Source organism: Aulonocara sp. 'chitande type north' Nkhata Bay, linkage group LG13, assembly GCF_057382095.1.
Source record: "Aulonocara sp. 'chitande type north' Nkhata Bay isolate Kocher_YH1m ecotype deep benthic linkage group LG13, A_spYH_male_GT1.1, whole genome shotgun sequence".
In the NCBI taxonomy this organism is placed as follows: domain Eukaryota; kingdom Metazoa; phylum Chordata; class Actinopteri; order Cichliformes; family Cichlidae; genus Aulonocara; species Aulonocara sp. 'chitande type north' Nkhata Bay.
In genome coordinates, this window is record NC_141356.1 from 11,685,898 (window position 1) to 11,704,735 (window position 18,838).

At 40.2% G+C, this 18,838-nt stretch overlaps 1 protein-coding gene across 1 annotated transcript in view; it reads right to left on the minus strand.

The window, feature by feature from the left end:
* The window catches only part of hectd2 (HECT domain containing 2), a 58,521-nt gene that overhangs the window by 26,868 nt on the left and 12,815 nt on the right, over positions 1-18,838 (minus strand). Inside the window, exons 3-14 of the mRNA XM_086258726.1 lie at positions 17,244-17,382; positions 17,027-17,129; positions 16,762-16,851; positions 16,133-16,197; positions 15,801-15,846; positions 12,175-12,284; positions 10,029-10,177; positions 9,814-9,937; positions 7,644-7,740; positions 7,394-7,501; positions 4,872-5,004; positions 579-667 (exon numbers count right to left, since the gene is read on the minus strand). Of these exons, the coding sequence (XP_086114852.1) occupies positions 579-667; positions 4,872-5,004; positions 7,394-7,501; positions 7,644-7,740; positions 9,814-9,937; positions 10,029-10,177; positions 12,175-12,284; positions 15,801-15,846; positions 16,133-16,197; positions 16,762-16,851; positions 17,027-17,129; positions 17,244-17,382 (1,253 nt within the window). The remainder of the gene's footprint in view (positions 1-578; positions 668-4,871; positions 5,005-7,393; positions 7,502-7,643; positions 7,741-9,813; positions 9,938-10,028; positions 10,178-12,174; positions 12,285-15,800; positions 15,847-16,132; positions 16,198-16,761; positions 16,852-17,026; positions 17,130-17,243; positions 17,383-18,838) is intronic.

Genomic DNA, 18,838 nt, shown 5'->3' on the forward strand with positions numbered 1-18,838 from the left:
AAGCTCTTCGCTGAGGTCTTGTTTTGGAAAAATGATTCTGACCACGTCGATTCAATTTTATGTGCTGCGCTGAAAAAGCCTCCACAGAGCGAGGCGTATTTGTTACATGTGCAGACCCACGGCCTAAACACACACATTATAGTATCTTTTTCTCCTTTGCGGTTTAAAACGGAGGAGTGTTTGCTACGTCAGAAGGGAGCGCACGAGGAAAGCTCCTGTGTGTGGTTATTTGTGCCCGTCTGCACATTACACGCATTTATAGTCCGACCCTCCCAGAAACTCAGCAGTTTTGTCTAGAGCAGAAAAGCAGATGCTGTGAAACTGCTCTGCAGCTACAAAAACAATGAAAACGCATTAAAACGCTAACGTGGGAGGTGCTAAACAAACTGCTCCGATGCACGTTCATTAAAAAAAAATATATATATATATTATTGTCCTTCTCTTAACTTGAACCGGATAACGTAGGCAACCTCGTTAGGCTCATTAGGACCTCCAAAGAGCTCATTTATAAAGCGCTTAAACAACATTTAAAGCTTGCACATACCCTGATGTTTGTTGTTGTTCTTCATAAAGGATACAGTCCCGACCAACTGGAACTCAGAGTAGTTGTCACACTTCCAACTGCTGAACCAATGGCAGCGTGAGTCCTTCATGTAGGTAAACATCCCTAAAAAAAGAAAGTACTACATTTAGATTGAACACATCTCTTTTATTTAATTCGATACATTTGATTGGTAGAAAAAAGGATACAGGAAGTGATGAAGGCAAAAAAAATAAAGAGGAAAGGTCATTTTTACGACAAACAGAGGGTCTGAAGAAGAAAAGACAGAAGAAAAAAGACACCTGGTACATGTAGTTGGACTTTTCCCGGAATCAGTGAGTCCCTGTTAAATTAAAAAGTGTCCACCTAAAGTTTTCAACTCAGGACTTTCAATCAACTGTCCAAACTTGGGGGGAAAGGGATTTAGGTTGAGTCGAATTGGAAAGTAGCAGTAAAACTGCACTGAAATCAAAAGCACTGCTGTTACTCTGAACACAAGCGGAGATAGAAACCAAACAGCGCGGTTTGGGAAAGTGTCGACTGCCCTGCCCTGCAAGTTGAAATGCGAGGCTGAAAGAGTGCCTGGTTCATCACTGAGATCACTGAGCTATATCAGAGTTAGAGGTTGGTTCGCATCTTCCCCTCATGTGGAATTTTAAATGCACATTTGGAATTTGTGAGAAGGGGGATCAGAGGGTGTGCACCACCTCCAAGGGAATTGTGGTTCTCAAAGGGTGACCGCCTCTGCAGTTCAGCAAGCAAAGGACACTGTCCCCAACTTCCATCAATGTTGTAGAGGTGTGTCAACCAGGACAGTCCAATGGCATCAATGATGTGATTACATCACTGCTGCAGGTGTAATGTGTAGGTGTGTACATAGCACACGCTTCTTTAGCCTCCACCTGAAAAGCTTTGCTGTTTCACTGCTGATCTGCTGGATGTCAGTCACATCACCTCTTTTCTGATTAGAGTTTCTCTGCAACTGCAGCACCTTGCTGACGTCCTAAGCATATTAAATATTTAATTAAAATAAATAAATCATTTTAAAAAAAAGTAACACACAAGTTGTTGAGACTCGAGCGCTGCTGAAACTCTTCCAGCTGTGACTGAAAGAAACAGCAGCAGTCTGTTCAGAGTGGAGACTCACATCTGGACCACTCACATCTCTGAACACACAAAATGGAAAAGACCTCATGTATAAAAGAGCCTGTGTGTGTGTGTGTGTGTGCGCATACACCTGTCTGTGTGCAGCTGGGTGTGTGTGTGTGTGTGTGTGTGTGTGCAGAGGTGGGGATTTCCCTGTGCTGCTAATGAGGGGAACACAGCTTTCATTGAGTGTGTTGCTTTGGGCCGACATCCCCCTGGCACCGACAAACACAGACGACCGCGGAAAGATGGAACGACGATGGAAAGAACAACTTGACCAGAGCGGAGACGCAGAGAGCAGAAAACGCAGATGCACAGGCAGACGCTCGCTTGGTTCCACTCGAGTATATTTTATGCAAATTCCAACATACTGAACTACAAAGGCTGAACGGACGCGGCCGAAACTTGGAGAAAATGCTATATCAATATTGTAAAAAGGGTTTTTTTGCCCAGACGTGATGTGAGAATCGTTTTGCAGTTAGGGGAAATGTTGGAGCGGCAGTGATGGAAACACACTTGTTGAATTGAAAAATGGAGGAAGAAAGGCTTGAGAAATGTTTTCCTCACAATTCACAGAAATTCAGTTTGGACTGAGATCTAAATGATTTTTGTTAACCACCAACTCGCCACCATTTGTGAAATGTGCAACTCAGCACAGCGCAGCTGGAAAGCGGTGAATAAAATAACTGTTTGTGATAAGTGCGTTCAATCGAGACTTCACATTAAAGGATTTTTTACTGTCTCCCCAAAAGAGCAAAACCAACAATGAAAGTATGGCGCTATGAAGCACTGTGTATGTATTTAAAGGCTGATATAACCCATGCATCTGTGCGCTGCTGTTCTCCAAGAACTATTAATAACACATGGCTGCACTATGCTGTGCGACATGCGCTTTAATTACCACGAACAGACACTGCAGTTTGTCCTGAGTGAATCCCACACACACGTGTAGTAATCCACCACTGAAAATAGTCCCCAAAAATGTGCCGTTTCCTCAACTTTGTTTCATGTTTGCTTAAAACTAGACTTTCCAGCTGTTTTAGGAAACTGTTGAATCCTTTCCAAAGGGAAATATTTGAGCCCTTTACTTAAGATTTATTTATCCACATTACCAGCGGGCATGGAAGTGAGAGTCTTTCGCTGCGTTTCCACCAAAGGTCCACGTAATCTTAGTTAATGTGTGAAAACTTGCCAAGGAACTACAGGTTCCTTCAGCTGTTGGTGACTGTCAAACACAGACACTTATAAAGGAAAGGCGGAGCAGCCAGCAAGTTCAACTCAATTCAGTTTTATGTATCTGGGGCCAAAACACAACAGCAGGTCAAAACCCGTCAATACCACTGAGAAATAAACTCTATTCAATTCAATTTTATTTACACAGCGCCAAATCACAACAACAGTCACCTCAAGGCACTTTATATTGTAAGATAGACCCTACAATAATACATACAGAGAAATAACCCAACAATCTGAAAATATGACCCCCTATGAGCAAGCACTTTGGTGGCTCAGGGAGGGGCGGGGCCATCTGCTGCGACTGGTTGGGGAGAGAAAAAGGAAGACGGGATAAATGACATGCTGTAGACGAGAGCCAGAGATTAATGGCCTTTTTATAAGTATAAAAGGATGAGCAATGAATGACCAATTTAGAAGAATGTGAAGGTAGAAGCTAAACATGTGGAACGATGGGGAAGAGGCAGCCTTGGCCTTGAGGAGGTTGTTTGTTGCGGTTGCTGACGCTGGCTTGACCAAGTAAGACACTAAAGATATTAAGTGTGAAGAAGTCTACGCTGACAGTTAACGACTATAAGCTATTACACAAATACAATAATCAGTGTCGGAAAAGGAAGTGCAGGGATTGTTTTAAGCACAGCAGACAGTCACACCAGTCTCCCCTCTGCTGCAATTTTACAAACTGGACTACTTCAGCCAGCTTTAACAGGCATTATAGGCCTTAGAAGTACTCATCTTTCTCCAGAATCAGTGTTAAACTATAAGGTGAAAGTGATACCTGCAACATCACTCAAGCACTTCTTTGCATTACAGAGCTACTGGTTTCAATATGATGGGAGGTTCTTGGGTTTTTAAAAGAAGAGTATTGGAAAAATACTCATATTCCTATCATTAGAAATAATAACGGAGTAAACCCTCTTATGTCCAGGATCTCTCTCCATCCAGTCAACGCCTGCCTGAGGCCTTTCCTTCTCATTTGACTGTATTTTCCGTTTTATTGCCTTTTTTGTGGCGAGTTCTTTCTTTTACTGAAAGAAAAGTAAAGTTTCCACAGTTTCTCCAGCTGTTCCATTGTCCAGCATTCTTGCTACTGGGGAAAAGTTGCCAATAGCTACTGGGAAAAAAACAAGTTCTAGCTGAGAGGCTGAACACAGAGCCAGTCAAAACTTGGGACACGCATAAAAAGCAAGGCTTACACTGAACCATCTAAATAATAATGGTGTCTTTATTCTAAAGCTGTCACATCGAGCAAACGTCACATCAAACACGAGCAACTTTACATGTGATAGTTTTACCGGTCGTTGTAGAGCCTAACGCAACTGTAACGAGAAGGAGTGACTTAGCCGTGTCTGGCTTTAGATTTGGAATAAATCGTGTAAACAGAGCTAAAGGAGTTTAAAAGACTGAGAGAGCAACACTGAGAAAGAGATAGGCACAGTGACAACAATGGCAAACAGAGATAATTACAGTCAGGCAGCCAGAACAGACAAAAAGGAAAAGAGAAACAAGAGAAGAAGACCATCATAATAAGAACTCTTCCAGACTGAAATGACAGCTAATTATACAGTTGCCAAAACCAACACGGGCCACTTTTCTCAGCCATCTGACACTTATTCCCGCTGCAGTTTCACTGACCTGAAAACTCACAAAGCACGTCCACCGAGGCCTCCGTCTAATAAAAATGTACTTTCCGTTTTATCCAATAAAAATACGATTTTTTTCCGCTTGACTTCAATAATAAAATACAGCTTCACTTTCCACTGACTTTGTATCAAACGGGATTGACCTTCCAGATTTTCAACCTTATCTGTTATTCTCAGCTGCTCCCTCGAGACCTATTCAAAGAAAAGCTTTTTTTCCATTTTTATGATGAAGGCTGGATTGTGGACACTCACAGCCCAGCAGCTCATATTTCAGTGTGAATGACCTCCAATCTGAAACCCTGACTCACCGTAGTCTGTGTGAAAGATTTGTCGGACGAGTAGCAGGAACCACTCTTTCGTCAGGCCGCCCATGTCCAGCCCCGCCTCCCCGACAAAAGTCACCCGCAGCTTCTTCTTTAGATCGCATCGCTTCCTCGTCAGCTATCGGCGACAAAGAGATGAAACAAACACACACACATTTCGTTTCAGTTTGCATTGCAGAAACACTTGCTGCAGAAACCTTTGTACCCCTTGGATGGGTAAGAGTTGCAGCGCCTGAAGCGTCTGATGTGGGGTTATCCTGGGTGACACGCCTTGGCAATATTGTGTCCAGCTGTTCTGCATGTGCTTTGTGGAACTGGTGTGTGATTGCTCTTATGGTGCCCTGTTTGAGATGCTTAAGAAATCTGGGGTATCAGGCCCATTATTATGGGTTATTTGGCTCCTGTAGAGCACCAGGGAAAGTTGTGCATTGCTAACAATAAGTCAGCAAATGCAAAATTGACAGACCAGTGGTTGCGGTGTCTGCTGGGATGTGGATGCTATTTGTTCTGGTAAAGAGAGATATGACAAAAGCAGCTGATTTACTGGTCCATCTACACTCCTACCCACATCTATGGTCATGATGAGGGAAGAAGTTATGAAAGGAATTATGAAAACTGCAAGCAAGAGCCCGCAGAGGCACTTTCAGCTCTGCTTCCCAGACTAGGTGAGGAGCTCAGTGGTTCAGGAGGTGCTGAGAGTAAAACTGCTGCTCCTCCACATCAAATCAGACCAGCTGACCAGGTGCCTCTGGACGGCTCCTGTGGAGGTGTTCCAGTCACACCCAACATGGGAAAGATTCCAGTGCAGATATGATGGAGAGATTATGGTTCTCTTCTGGCTTGAGAACGCCACAAGAGCTTTAGGCACAGGTCACCAAGAAAGAGGACTGGTCTGCTTAGACTGCTGCTACAGACAGAAGCAGTAGAAAATAAGTAGATGCGGAAATATTTTCTGGGTAAAAAAATGACATCCTCTGCTATAATTTCCCATAAACACTGTTACTTAAGTTGCTAAATGGTTTCTTCAAATGAAAGTACGAAAATGCTGTGATCATGTATTCCTCAGTGTCTGCAGACTGAATATCTTCACAGGGACAGACCAGCAATTAAAGACCAAAATGAAAGACATTTGGTCTGAACCTCACTGCAGGAAGAAAATAACATTTCACATAATTTAGACTTGGATTTTAGTGTTTATCTCAGATTTACGGTTACATTTCAGATTGACGGAGGTTGAGGGTGACACATGACTGCAAAACATTAAAGGCATACTTGCTGATCCTCATGGCAGGGTCTATATATTCACTGGCCAATATTCCCAGTATTCCCACATCACAAGTTTCCAATTTTTCCCCCTTGCTTAAAACAACATTTTAAGAAATTTTTTGGTTTTTGGTTGTTATCACACTCTCAGATGTCCTAAAAATCCCAGTTTACACCCATGAGCTTCTCCTCAGTTCCTTCTTTTTTCACGATCTTTGCTCAGTACTTCAGTGGAGAAGGCACATTAACACATCTCATTTTTCATTAAATGACGCTGAACCTGCACCAATCTGTGCTTGTGTATTTCTAAAGAACATATTGTTTTCTGATTGGCTTTCTGGTATCAACTAAAATTGCATTAGGACATTTAAAACACACTAAACATAAATTCACAGTGTGTTATGGCTCAAGGTCACTTCAGATATCTGCATATAAATATGTGTAAAGATAGTAGACAAAGGATGAGTTTTTAGGGACATGAATGTTCCTGGTTTGTCTTAATTTTAATAACCAATCATGTATGAGCAGGTACTGACCAGGTAAACATGGACAGCAAAAAACAGAATCCATTTACCAAAATTCAAATTCAAAAACACTGGGCATTGTCTAAAGAGGACAAAAGGTTTTTATTAGCTTTTTCTAATTTATTAACGATCATAAACTATGATTGGCAGACACATCAGGAAGTCTCGGCTCAGACAGCTGCTAGCATTTGTGCCCTTAGTTTGTCAGCTGATGGGTTAACGGGTTCTCAGATTTGTTTTTAGAAATCAGAAATCAGACATAGTAATCAGTAATAGGTTTCCATGCAACTGCCATACATGTTATCAATTTGCCCCTGAATTTGCCCCTAAAAGGAACTTTCTACTAAGATTACCAAAGCAGCCTTTATAAACCACCAAAAATAAAGCATAAAGCACTAAAATCAGAGAAACTGAATTTAGAAATTCCAGTTCGCACTGGAATAAAAATAACTTTCTGATAAAAAACAGAAAGATATCATTGGGAATTTGCAGGAGATTTTTTTATCTTTCTTTTTTTAAAATAAATAATCATCATGGCAGTTGTTCATGCATTAAAGATCAGACAACATTCACATTATTTCTAATTAATAAACGCCCTGATGACACCAGTCTACACTGCATGCTTTAACTTGCATATTTCAGTTTAAAAAGTTTAAAAGATGTTTAAACGTCTTGTAAAATGATTATACATCAAAAACTGAAATTTGTGAATGTACTAACCTCATCCAGTGAGTCGCTGAGAAGCTGTGCTCGTCGTACTTTAATGTTGAGAAACAGAAGGTTCATGTCCACTCTCTGCCTGCGAGAAACTTTACTGACCAGACTTTGCTGTGAAGCAAAAACACAGAATCCTAAACTCAACAGACAAGCATTTGTTGCTCATATACAGCTTCAGCAAATCTGCCTGCTCTGTGTTTCCTTATTACAATATTTTAAGGCTGGAATCAGGCTTTGTTAATGTGCGACTCACCCTGGCCTGACTGATCATCTGTTGCTCCGAGTCTTTCTGGATGATGGCTTTCTTTACCACCGTCGAGAGGATGAAGGGAAACTGACAGAAAGAAAACCTGAAAAAGAGGAAAAAATTAAGAATAGTTAATAATTCTCAGGCAGAGTTTCTTAGTCTGTTTTTCTATCAGCAGTTTCATAAATATGTCTTTCTGTAACTGCATATCTGACCAGCTTTCAAGTGTTTTCAAAATTCTATACTTTACCCTAATGAGCAGGCTCTGAAGTCTACACCCTCCAAGCCACATGAGCTCCACAAATCCCCCACCACACCAGCCAGAGGCTGTAAGAGCCGGTCATTTCAACTGTAAACTCCAGATCCATTTTCTTTGTGAGACATTAACGAGCCGTGACACAGCGTGAAACGAACTTCACGGCTTCTGCAAGTCTTTCCATAGTTCTGGATAAACTGCAGCTGTGGAAGCGTTACTTTATTCAGCTTTTGAGGAGATGCTCAATTTCACTTCCAGGAATCTTCAAAGATAGATGACTTGGTCATGAGTAGCACTTACTCAGGGTAATGTACTGTAATATGGAGGGGCAATTCTAATAGGAGCTTACAGGCAAGTCTAAAAACGTTTTTTTTTTTTTTGACAAAAATCAGTCATCACTGACTATATCATCAACCAATCATTACTACTATACTGTACTATACTTTACTACACTACAAAGTAGTACAGCATTTTATGCTTTCTATTTATTGCTGAAATCTGGAGAGTTTTCAGTTCATACAAAACTAAACTGATGAAGATTTGAATAACAAAAGTGAAGTGAATCAGAGTCATTCAGGTTTTGTATTATTGGTCAACCAATCTGAATCCAGATGACATTGATTTAGTCTCTTATATAGAGCAACCCAGGGTTATGACTGGATTTGAATCACAAGTTAAAGTAGAGTATGTTACCTTTTTGGTATTTTCAGGAACATATCTTTGTGGAAAAGTTGTGTATCCATGAGAAATGAGCAGCTCTAGCATAACCTGCTACTGCAATCAACCATAAACTTGTTACGTAGCAACAAATCAACTACTCACATGCTGACTACCATATTCAGTGATCTACAAGAAAGAAAATAAATGCCTAGTTCATACAAAATTACAACAGGGTCTCGTTTGCGCCAGTTTGTCACCGAAGAGGTACGCCCCACCAAAATGAGAGATGTCAGCTATTTCATTACATGCAGTGGTGTAAATTTAATGTCAAAGTTTCATTAGTTTATTATGCTGTAGTAAAGATGCTTGATTTGAACAGAAATGCATCTATGCTAGCAAGAAATTATTCCTACAAATCTATATGGTAATACAACATATCTCAATCCGTAACAACAAACAAAGAAAGAAATATTCAAAGTGTTCTGGTACCTAATATTACTTCAGTTATGCCTTATCAGCCTATGCATGCATTTAAAGCCAGACGTGGTCAGAATGGCTGGCTTTGGTGTCGACTACAGTAAGCCTTGGTCCTTCAATTTCTTTGTTATTTAATACTTGAGTTGGATGATACAAGCAGTCGTACTTTTTGGATTCGGTTTTAAAAGTTTGTTAGTTAAGATATTAGTTAAGAAGCCTGAATCTAATAATAAAATTGGTTCAAGCTTATGTGTTTTATAATTATATTTACATCATTTAACATTCATAGAATTACAGCAAGATGGTGCCATCTTATATGCCGTTAGTTCCACTACATTGTCAATTTATGGACTAAGAAAATGTTTGGGGGCTCGTCCGGGATTTTCACCAGGACAAGCCCTCTATCACACCCTTTCTATATGATAGTTTATATATATATATACATGTAAATATTTTAACCAAAAAGGTCATGTCCATCTAAAAGTTGATTATTGTTAAATTGCAAAATGACTCAAATGAAGTCCTGGAAGTAAAATGTATCCTATCGCCTTTGGTGCTCTAAAGAACGGTTCAAGTGAACACTAAATTTTGCGATTAAATTGAAAATCATGTTCAGCTAAATTTCTTGGCAGGTAATTTGTCCAGTATTGGCTGAAAGAAAACAAACCTAATTGCAAGATATGACTTTTAGATTTACTAATGATGCAAGCATCAGGATTTAGCAGGATTGAACCAGATGGAAAATTCATACAGTTTAATGTATACAGAAAAAACACAACTGACCTATTTGAGTTGCCATAGTTCTGCCAGGTCCTATAATCCTCCATAAAATCTATGTGTTCAAGAGTAATGTTGTAAAAGTCAGTGAAGGACATGATTGGAGGGGAGGAGACACTGTTGGCTGCATCTGAGGACAGGGAAACAAGAATAACAGTCAAATGTGACAGAAATCATCTGCAGCAGACATCGAGATGTTATTAGTTTTGCAAGAGACTCACTGAAGAGGCTGAGCACTTTGGTTGCAGAGGGAATCCACCAGGCGCACTTGGACAGAGGAGGAAATTCATCTGGTTCTGCTGGAAATAGGCGAGTGGAGATGAACTGCAGGAGGCGCTCTACCAGTTGTCTGAAACGCCTTGCAGACAGTCTGACACACACACACACACACACACACACACACACACACACACACACACACACACACACACACACACACACACACACACAGATACATGGAGTTAATACTGGTGGCTTGGCAGAGTCAAACTGCACCCTGAAATATACATGTGCACAAAAATAGATGTTTACACTTCAAGGAGGAAAACTAATAGCAGCTTTGGAGAAGTTTGGTTTTTGGATCTGAGCAGAACTAAACAGAACTTCTAATTTGAAGCAGCTTGCTAGTAAATCATTACCACAAACAGCATGAATTCAAATGTTCCTCATTCAAGCCGAGAGGGAGACGAACAGAAGCTGGTTTACATTTGTGCTTTCAGGCTGTGTGTGATGTTTAAAGTCTTCTAGCTGGACAAAGTTTATATTTGGACAGTGAGGAACAATGTAATTAAATAAGATAAAGAAATTTATAAATTAATAAACATGCTTTTTTTTTCTATTGGAGAGAAGTTTAATATTTCATAAGCCCCATAACTATTAATCTCTTACTGTTGATTACTGTGTTGACATTGTGAAAAATTTCTTTTATACTAAAACTCCCAAACAAGCTTCCAGTCTTTGCTTTCACGTCCAGGGTTCCTGCACCATAAGGACTGGATCTAAGACTTTTTTTACTGCCATTCTGAATAAAACTTTGGACTACAGCTTGTTGGGTTTTTGCAAGCAGATTCTCAAACATTAAAACAAATGTGTCCTTGTTAGCATCCACAAAAAGCTGAAATGAGATTTCCATTCCATTCCCTTGCTCGTATAGACTATTTGAGTCATATGTTGCCTGGCACCAGTTTTAGTCATGTAGTATGTCACTGACAGATTCACCAAACGTGTTCTTAGCAAAACAATATATAATGAAAGATGACCTGATAAAACTTTTCTATGATGTTTTTCTATATTCAAGCTAAAGCAGATAATATGTGTACAGTAACACAACAGCAGACAACAACTACAATACATTAGCACACAATGTTGTAACTCGCCATGAGTTTTTTTTTTTTTAACTATTTAACATCCGGCTAGTCACTAGCAGCCCACCTATGATTAGGGTAGGGTCTGGCTTATGTTGACCCCTTTTTTAAATATAATATAATGCCTATTTGGAACAGTCACATAGAAAAAAGATGCAACAGCTGATGTATGACTCTTTATTTGTAATGTAACATGTTGCAGTTTCTAAAGTTTTGCCAGAAACATTTTGCCAAAACAAAACTCAAGCCATGGACAGATTATTGGTGACCTGGTGGATGTCAAGTAGTTAAGCATACTCTTTTAAGTAGAACAATTCTATTATACTTGACAGTTAATCACAAATACACGTTTGAACTTTTTTTTTTCCAGAAGGGAAAGTGTTGGCATGCAGGTCGCACTGTGTGGGCTGATTAGAGTAGGGAAAGCAAAGCTGAAGACAAAAACCAAGCTGGATGTAAAAAGAATGCGAGTGCTGTGTTTTGTCAAATTTTAGGGTTTGCACCAAACGACAGCAGAGATTCATAAAACCTCAAAACTGTGTATGTGATATGCATTAAGAAAGTGAGACTAAGCAGAGTAGTTGCCTAATTTATGTTCTCATCTCACAATTTATCACCTGCTAACCCTGCTGCAGAAACAAGATGACAAGAGCCAATCCGCCCACACATCCACGAGTTATTTAAAGCTTCAAATCCCACATTTTCCACAGAAGGCTGCACGATCTCTTTAACATACAAAATCCTCTCTCCTTAGATCCAGTGTGGATGACGAAAATCAGTAAAAGACAAAGTAATTCAAATGTAAAGACAAAGAAAATATTCTGTAGCTTTATAGACGCTGTAAAGAGACATCAATCAGAATATGATACCTGACATTTTTATTGTTTATTTAAACTGCGGTGAGGTCCATTTGTTACTGGCTGCGAACCAATATCAAACTGGTTACCACACACACGAACACACAGACGAACACACAGACGCTTGCACAGAGTTTTGGACTTACTTTTTGAACCAGTGAACCAGGAAGTGATGGTCAGCCTCAGACAAAGCTGCGATCTGCCTGAGCAGGTGAGCATAGATCACATAGGTGCTGGTGCTTGAGTACTGTGGGTTCTACACACACACACACACACACACACACACACACACACACACACACACACACACACACACACACGCACACAGCAGAAACACATAGTTAAAAAGCCGGAATCCAACATGTGAACTGAGACGGAAATCGTAACACAAATGTCAAATGTATTGCATGATGCTACTAACAGAGACCTTAACAGGACAAATTGATAGAGCAGCAACTTAGTGCCTGGATGCATGTGAACGCACATGGCAACCATGGAAACGTACACAATTCAAGGTATCCTCTGCTTAAACATTTATGAGGGCATGTACTGTCTTGTATTAAATAGTATGTGAGTCAATATATACTACAAATAACTGTTATTTATGCGGGGAACATGCTAAGGTAATGAACCACATGTTCATTTTACTTGCAGTAGTTAACCATGTTAACCATTTTTGAAATTCACTTTTTTAAACATGTACTTTTCAAAGAGTCTTTTTTTAAATGTCCACTTAGGTGGACAACATACGTTTTGACTGTGTGGCAGGGCATGGAGTGACACATCAGCGTCCTATGTAGTGGTTTATGTGCAAGTATACCATCAACACTGACACAAATGCAAGAACACAGCCTTTGAATAGCTGTCCACTGTAGTGACCGCTATGTGTGAAAGGGTTAAATTGAGTTGACTGATTAAAGCATGCTCGTCTGGTGAAAGCTGTCCTGGATAATCTCAGTAAACAGTTTTCTGATGACTTCATGGGCTCATTTACTCATTTCGAGTTATAAGGAATAAAACAGTACATTTGTTAATAACTTCACCTGCTGGTTTCCAAAGCTCCATCGTGAAGCCTCAACATGAGGATTTTTGTCATCAGAGGCGGATGTGACTGTTAAACTGCATTCTCATTGGTTCACAAACTGTCAATCACAATTCATTAGCCGATGGGCATAGCCCATATAAGCCTTCTTTCTGAAACTTAGAGTTAAAGGCTACTTCTACCTTTTTATACTCTAACAGAAAGAGAAATTTATCACATAATGAAGTCAAAGGCGAGACCATAAGAGGACAGTTTTCAGTGTTGTTTTCATGGACGACAGTCAACCAAGAAAAACACGGAATAGAAATAGAAGGAAAACATCACACTTGAGCTACACCAATTACTGGATGGCTGCTTTTTAACTATGAACACTATGGATGAGCATTTACATGCAGATTCTGTCTCAGGTGGACCTTCTCCAGTGGACTGCTGCTTGTTTAGGGTGTTGTTCAGATCAGCAGGATAAGCCATGAAGTGTTGAGCAAGAGTCTGAGTCAAGTTTGTGGAACATTAGTTTTCATGAGTTTCTTATTCTTTTATTACTTGATAGGATAAAATAAAATAAGTTTAAGAGCATCATGAAGTGGGAAAATATGACTGATGGAGTTTATTCTTTATTCATGTTCTAACCATAACCAAGTGGCTTTTACCGCATGCTTGTCATAAGCATATTTTCCCTGTTTTATTTCTTACTCATCTCCTTATTTCTGTTGTTGAGTGCATTTTTAGATAAAATAAAGTGACCATAAATATCTCATTAGTTTGCATTACTAAGAAAATACTCTTTTTGAGGAAAGTACCCCTTATTTTGATAGTTTTGTGTATGATTTCTTTGACTTTTTAGAACATTTACTCACCAGTCTTAAACCTTTCATTTGGGATCACGGGAACATGCGTTAAAGGGAATCTGCTGGGTCTCCCACAAGCATCCAAACAACCCTTAAACAACCCACTAGACAAATTTGTTTAGATGAAAGAATGAAAACAAGAGTTAACTGCCCCGGTGGACTTCATTACGGCCTCATGTTCTCAGCTCTTATTAATTAACTTGGAGAGTACAACATTATAACATAAAGAAATAATGGGCAGAACTATGAAAACAAGTTGAAACAAAACAAAACAATGGTTCAAGTTGAACATAATGTTTGAGTTTTCCATTGAAAATGCTTCATGTTCAACATACGGTTCATATTTGTAAGATCCAGAGAAGGCTGGTTTACTGCAATTTCTTAAAAATCTCTCATTCGTTCAACTAACTGCAGGGCTAAAGGCCGACTGAAGTAGGATTTAAATGATTGTTATTCTTTACTTTTTTTCCTCAAGTGTGACCCACTTTCACTTTGACCGCACGCGCACAAGTTTGGATGCAATAAAAGTAATAACAAATGACAAAATGAGTGAGATAATCCCGAAAAGCTCACTTCAGTCTGAGAATGGTTATAATGCACAGATGAAGGGAAAAAGAGATGAATTTGTAGCAACCAGAGCCCATAAAGGAAGGAGAGTCATCATCAGGCAGGAAACCAACAGTCCTCAACTGCAAAATGACCTCATCCAGTCCCGATCTGTGTGTTTGTGTGTGCGTGGTTATGTTCTCATGAGAGCTGAAAGACGAGACAAGTCCTCAAAGTCAAATGGGGCAAAATCAGAAGTTTGGCTCGGCCGTGTGTGTGTGTGATGGAGGGTGGAACCACAGTGGGACTACTGTAGACTGCTGTCTTTATCTGATGCTGATCCCCAAAACCATATATGGGAATCAGACTGGACGGAGAGAACGAAAGACAGACCGAGATGAAAAATAGCATCAAAGAAAGATCCCCAAAAAGAGAGAAAGACAGAAGACTGGAATGAAAACAAGAGGCAAGATTAAGAAGAATAGCAAAGGGAAATTTCAAAAAGAAAACAAAACATTTTGATGAAAATGTCTTTGTTAAATAAGAATAAATATGGGCAAAAACTACCAAATTTAACAAATGTTCTCAAGTCCCAGTGACGTAGGCTTAAAAACCAGTCACTGAGCCCATGGTAACTACCGATTATTAGGGGACAAAAATGTGTAAACGTTAACTGTTTGGTGAGAGGTTGTTTGCTGACTGTTGTTACAAAAAACTGGTGGCAAAGAGTGCTACACCGAAAACCTTGTTGTTTCGGTAGCTCGAAGGCACCAACAGCACCCCGACTTCAAACACTTGTGAAACGGAACAAACCAGAACAGGAGACCATTCACCGTCAAAGTAAAAGTTAAACCTTTTGAAACATCTTGGTTTCAGCGGAAAGGGAAAACTTTTATTTTGAAGGTCTTTCAGGTCATTTGAACAACCTCCTTTTACTGTCGCAGTTTCATAGTCACTCAGTGGTTACTTAGCAAGTGCTTGCAGACAATCCCAAAAAGCTGATTCTGTTCATTTGGATGTAGCAGATAGTGAAGAAGTCACTTGGATGAAAACTCTATGTCCAAATCAACAGAATCTACTTTTTGGGATTTCCTTACCTGGATGATTGAACATGCATCAAGACATGATGCATGTTTAAGTGTAAAGTTGCCAACAGGGCGCACTGTTTTAGTCTGTCAGCCACTTTGCAACCCACCTACACTCTAGCTCCCACTTTCATGCTGTATCTGACTTAATCAGCTGTACTCTCTGTTCTCATTTATTTGATTTCTTCACTGATTTGTGATGAAGATTAGTTCACTGTAAGGGGCCTTCTGGGTACTCCCCACAATCGTACCTGAACGAGAATGAAGTAAGCTCGCAGATCATCTTTTGTCCGAGGCCTGAAAAAAGAACAGACCAAACCCAGAACACAGTGAGACACTGTTAACAAATAGTCCCACAATATAACAAATAACTACACCAGCAAAGAGGTACAAAACAGAGATTCAAGGTATTACTTTAAGCTATTTTACTACAATTTAAAATAAATGAACAAGAATTCCAACATCAGTGATTAGAATGTGAAAAATATCAATGAAATGTTAATAATTTCCTTTCATAAAAGCATGTATAGTAAACTTCATAAGTGGAACATGATAACACAAAGATGCAGAGAGCTCGTCTCACCCTTTCCACTCCCTCAGCAGGCTGTTAATGATCCCTTTCAGCACTGACTTCTGGATGTCCTGAGGCTAAAAACACAACCGAAAACAAGCTTAGTGTACAGAGGCCTACAAAGAGAAATAAAAACACTGAACGGCATATTCATCTAACCTTTAGAACCTTTAGACCTTTAGAAGGTCACTTGTTCTACTTTTAAATTGAGAAAACGCTCACCAGGTGTGGACGACTCCAGTACTACTGCGAGGAACCCTGGAGTCAGTTTTGACCAGGATATATCTCTTAATACACATAACCCAAAAATCTCTATGACTGCCTTGTTTAATATGTGCAATACTGATTAAATTAGAAACATGCTAAATGCTTGATGCTAAAAAACTAGTTCACTTCTATGCTGGAGTATTGTCATTCCCTACAGTCAGTTCCTAAAAGCTCCCAGAAAAGCCTTAAGCTGATTTGCTCCAGCAGTTGCACACAAGATGTTGGCTGATGAGGCCCATCAAATGTAAAATATTTTACATTCAAAAGTGATTACAGGAAAACTATCGTGATTGCAAACAGCCAACAAACGAATTTCAGAGTATTTTCTCCTCGTTTCTGAGCGTATGTAAGCATGTCTGAAGGTGTGGTCTCACCGTGTTGAGCAGTGCGTCATAAACAGCGTTGACAAACTTGGTGTTGACTCCTGAGTCCTCTATAGTGTTAAACAATCCATTCGCCTCTCGCTGGGAAAGGAGTGACGGGGAAAACGAAGGCAGAGTAACACACGGAGAGAGTTAGTGAAAACTGCTTTCCCATCGCACCACATCGTAAAACAGTTCTGTGAAATTTTACCAGCATTTAAAAGTGTTTTCTCACAACAGGCCATTCGCTGAGAACCAGATTCTGTGTGTGATATACCTTGAAGGCAGCGTTGATTTCTATGAAGGAGTCAAAGGTTGTCAGGTAAAACTCCCGGACCTCCCTCCAGTCTCCTGATTGGAGGGCACGCTCCATGTCCTCCCTAGCAGCCAAAACACACGAAAGACTTCACGGAGACCGACCTCTTTACCTTTGATTTAAGGATGTTTCCTGCATGTTTAAAGTGTGTTTAAAGCTCCAGCGAACTGACACCTACTGAAACTCCTTGGTAGTCTTGGTGCGCAGGGGGATGATGGGGTCAGAGGGGAATGGAGCTTTGACCTCTGGAGGAAGAGTGTCGATGGAGAGCCGATGCTTTTGACGAACATTGCTGCATATCGGAGGCAGCTCTCTCCCTGCAGGAGAGGAAAATAAAGAAGAGGAACCAGTTCAACTATAGCACACTCTCAGTAACACTGACCATCTGCACAGAAAACATGACTTAAGGAGTTCTTTAAAGAAAAAGAGTTTAAAAAGGAATCTGGATGCCAAAGTAGAATTTTACAGGAAGCCACATCCTCTCATTTTCTCAGCCTAGTGAGCTACACAATAAAAGCTTTCTCAGCTATAGCAGCACTCACAAAGGCCTAATCACGGTCATAATATAATATCAAGTCTGCTCGTTAAATGTTCATAATGTAAAGCAGATATCTGGTTCAAGACATCTTGTTTTATGTGCAGATTATTAATAATTATGCAATGCAATCTCTGTTTCGAGACCCTCAAAACGCTTTACAATTCCACTATTCATTCACTCTCACATTCACACACTGGTGGAGGCAGCTACAGTTGTAGCCACAGGTGCCCTGGGGCAGACTGACAGAAGCGAGGCTGCCATATCGCGCCATCGGCCCCTCTGGCCATCACCAGTAGGCGGTAGGGTAAATTGTCTTGCCCAAATAATGGATGAAGATGGATGGATGGATAAAGATGGATGGATGGATGGTAGATGGATAAAGATGGATGGATAAAGATGGATGGATGGATAAAGATGGATGGATGGATGATTGATGATGGATGGATGATTGATGATGGATGGATGGATGATTGATGGATGGATGGATGGATGGATGGATGGATGGATGGATGATTGGTGATGGATGGATGGATGGATGGATGGATGGATGGATGGATGGATAAAGATGGATGGATGGATGGATAAAGATGGATGGATGATTGATGATGGATGGATGATTGATGATGGATGGATGATTGATGGATGGATGGATGGATGGATGGATGATTGGTGATGGATGGATGGATGGATGGATGGATGGATGGATGGATGGATGGATAAAGAGGGATGAATGATGGATGGATGGTCGACGAGGGGTGGATGGATGGATAAAGAGAGATGAATGATGGATGGATGGTCGACGAGGGGTGGATGGATGGATGAAGAGGGATGGATGGATAAAGATGGGTGGGTAGATTCAATAAAAACATCAAACTGTTAATTACTCACAGCTGTAGATCTGCAGCTCGACAGCGTTTAAACTGACACATGGAGTGAAAATGAAAATAAAAACAACAACTGCAAAACAGACATTGGGCCTGTTTTGAATGTTTCTCAGAACATGTAGGTGTAGGGAATATGTGCTGGGAGACAAAAGAGGTCCACAAACAGAGAAATGAATCAACAACAGCTATTAACCCCAATCAGTGTGCAATCACAGAGGCCAGGCTGCGCTGCATAACACACATGCATTCATCTATCCTCCCACACTGATGACCATCCATCCATTCTCTTTATAATTAGCCTCAATCCCAACACTAACAATAGGCAGGCGCAGCCCTGTCCAGGTGCATTGT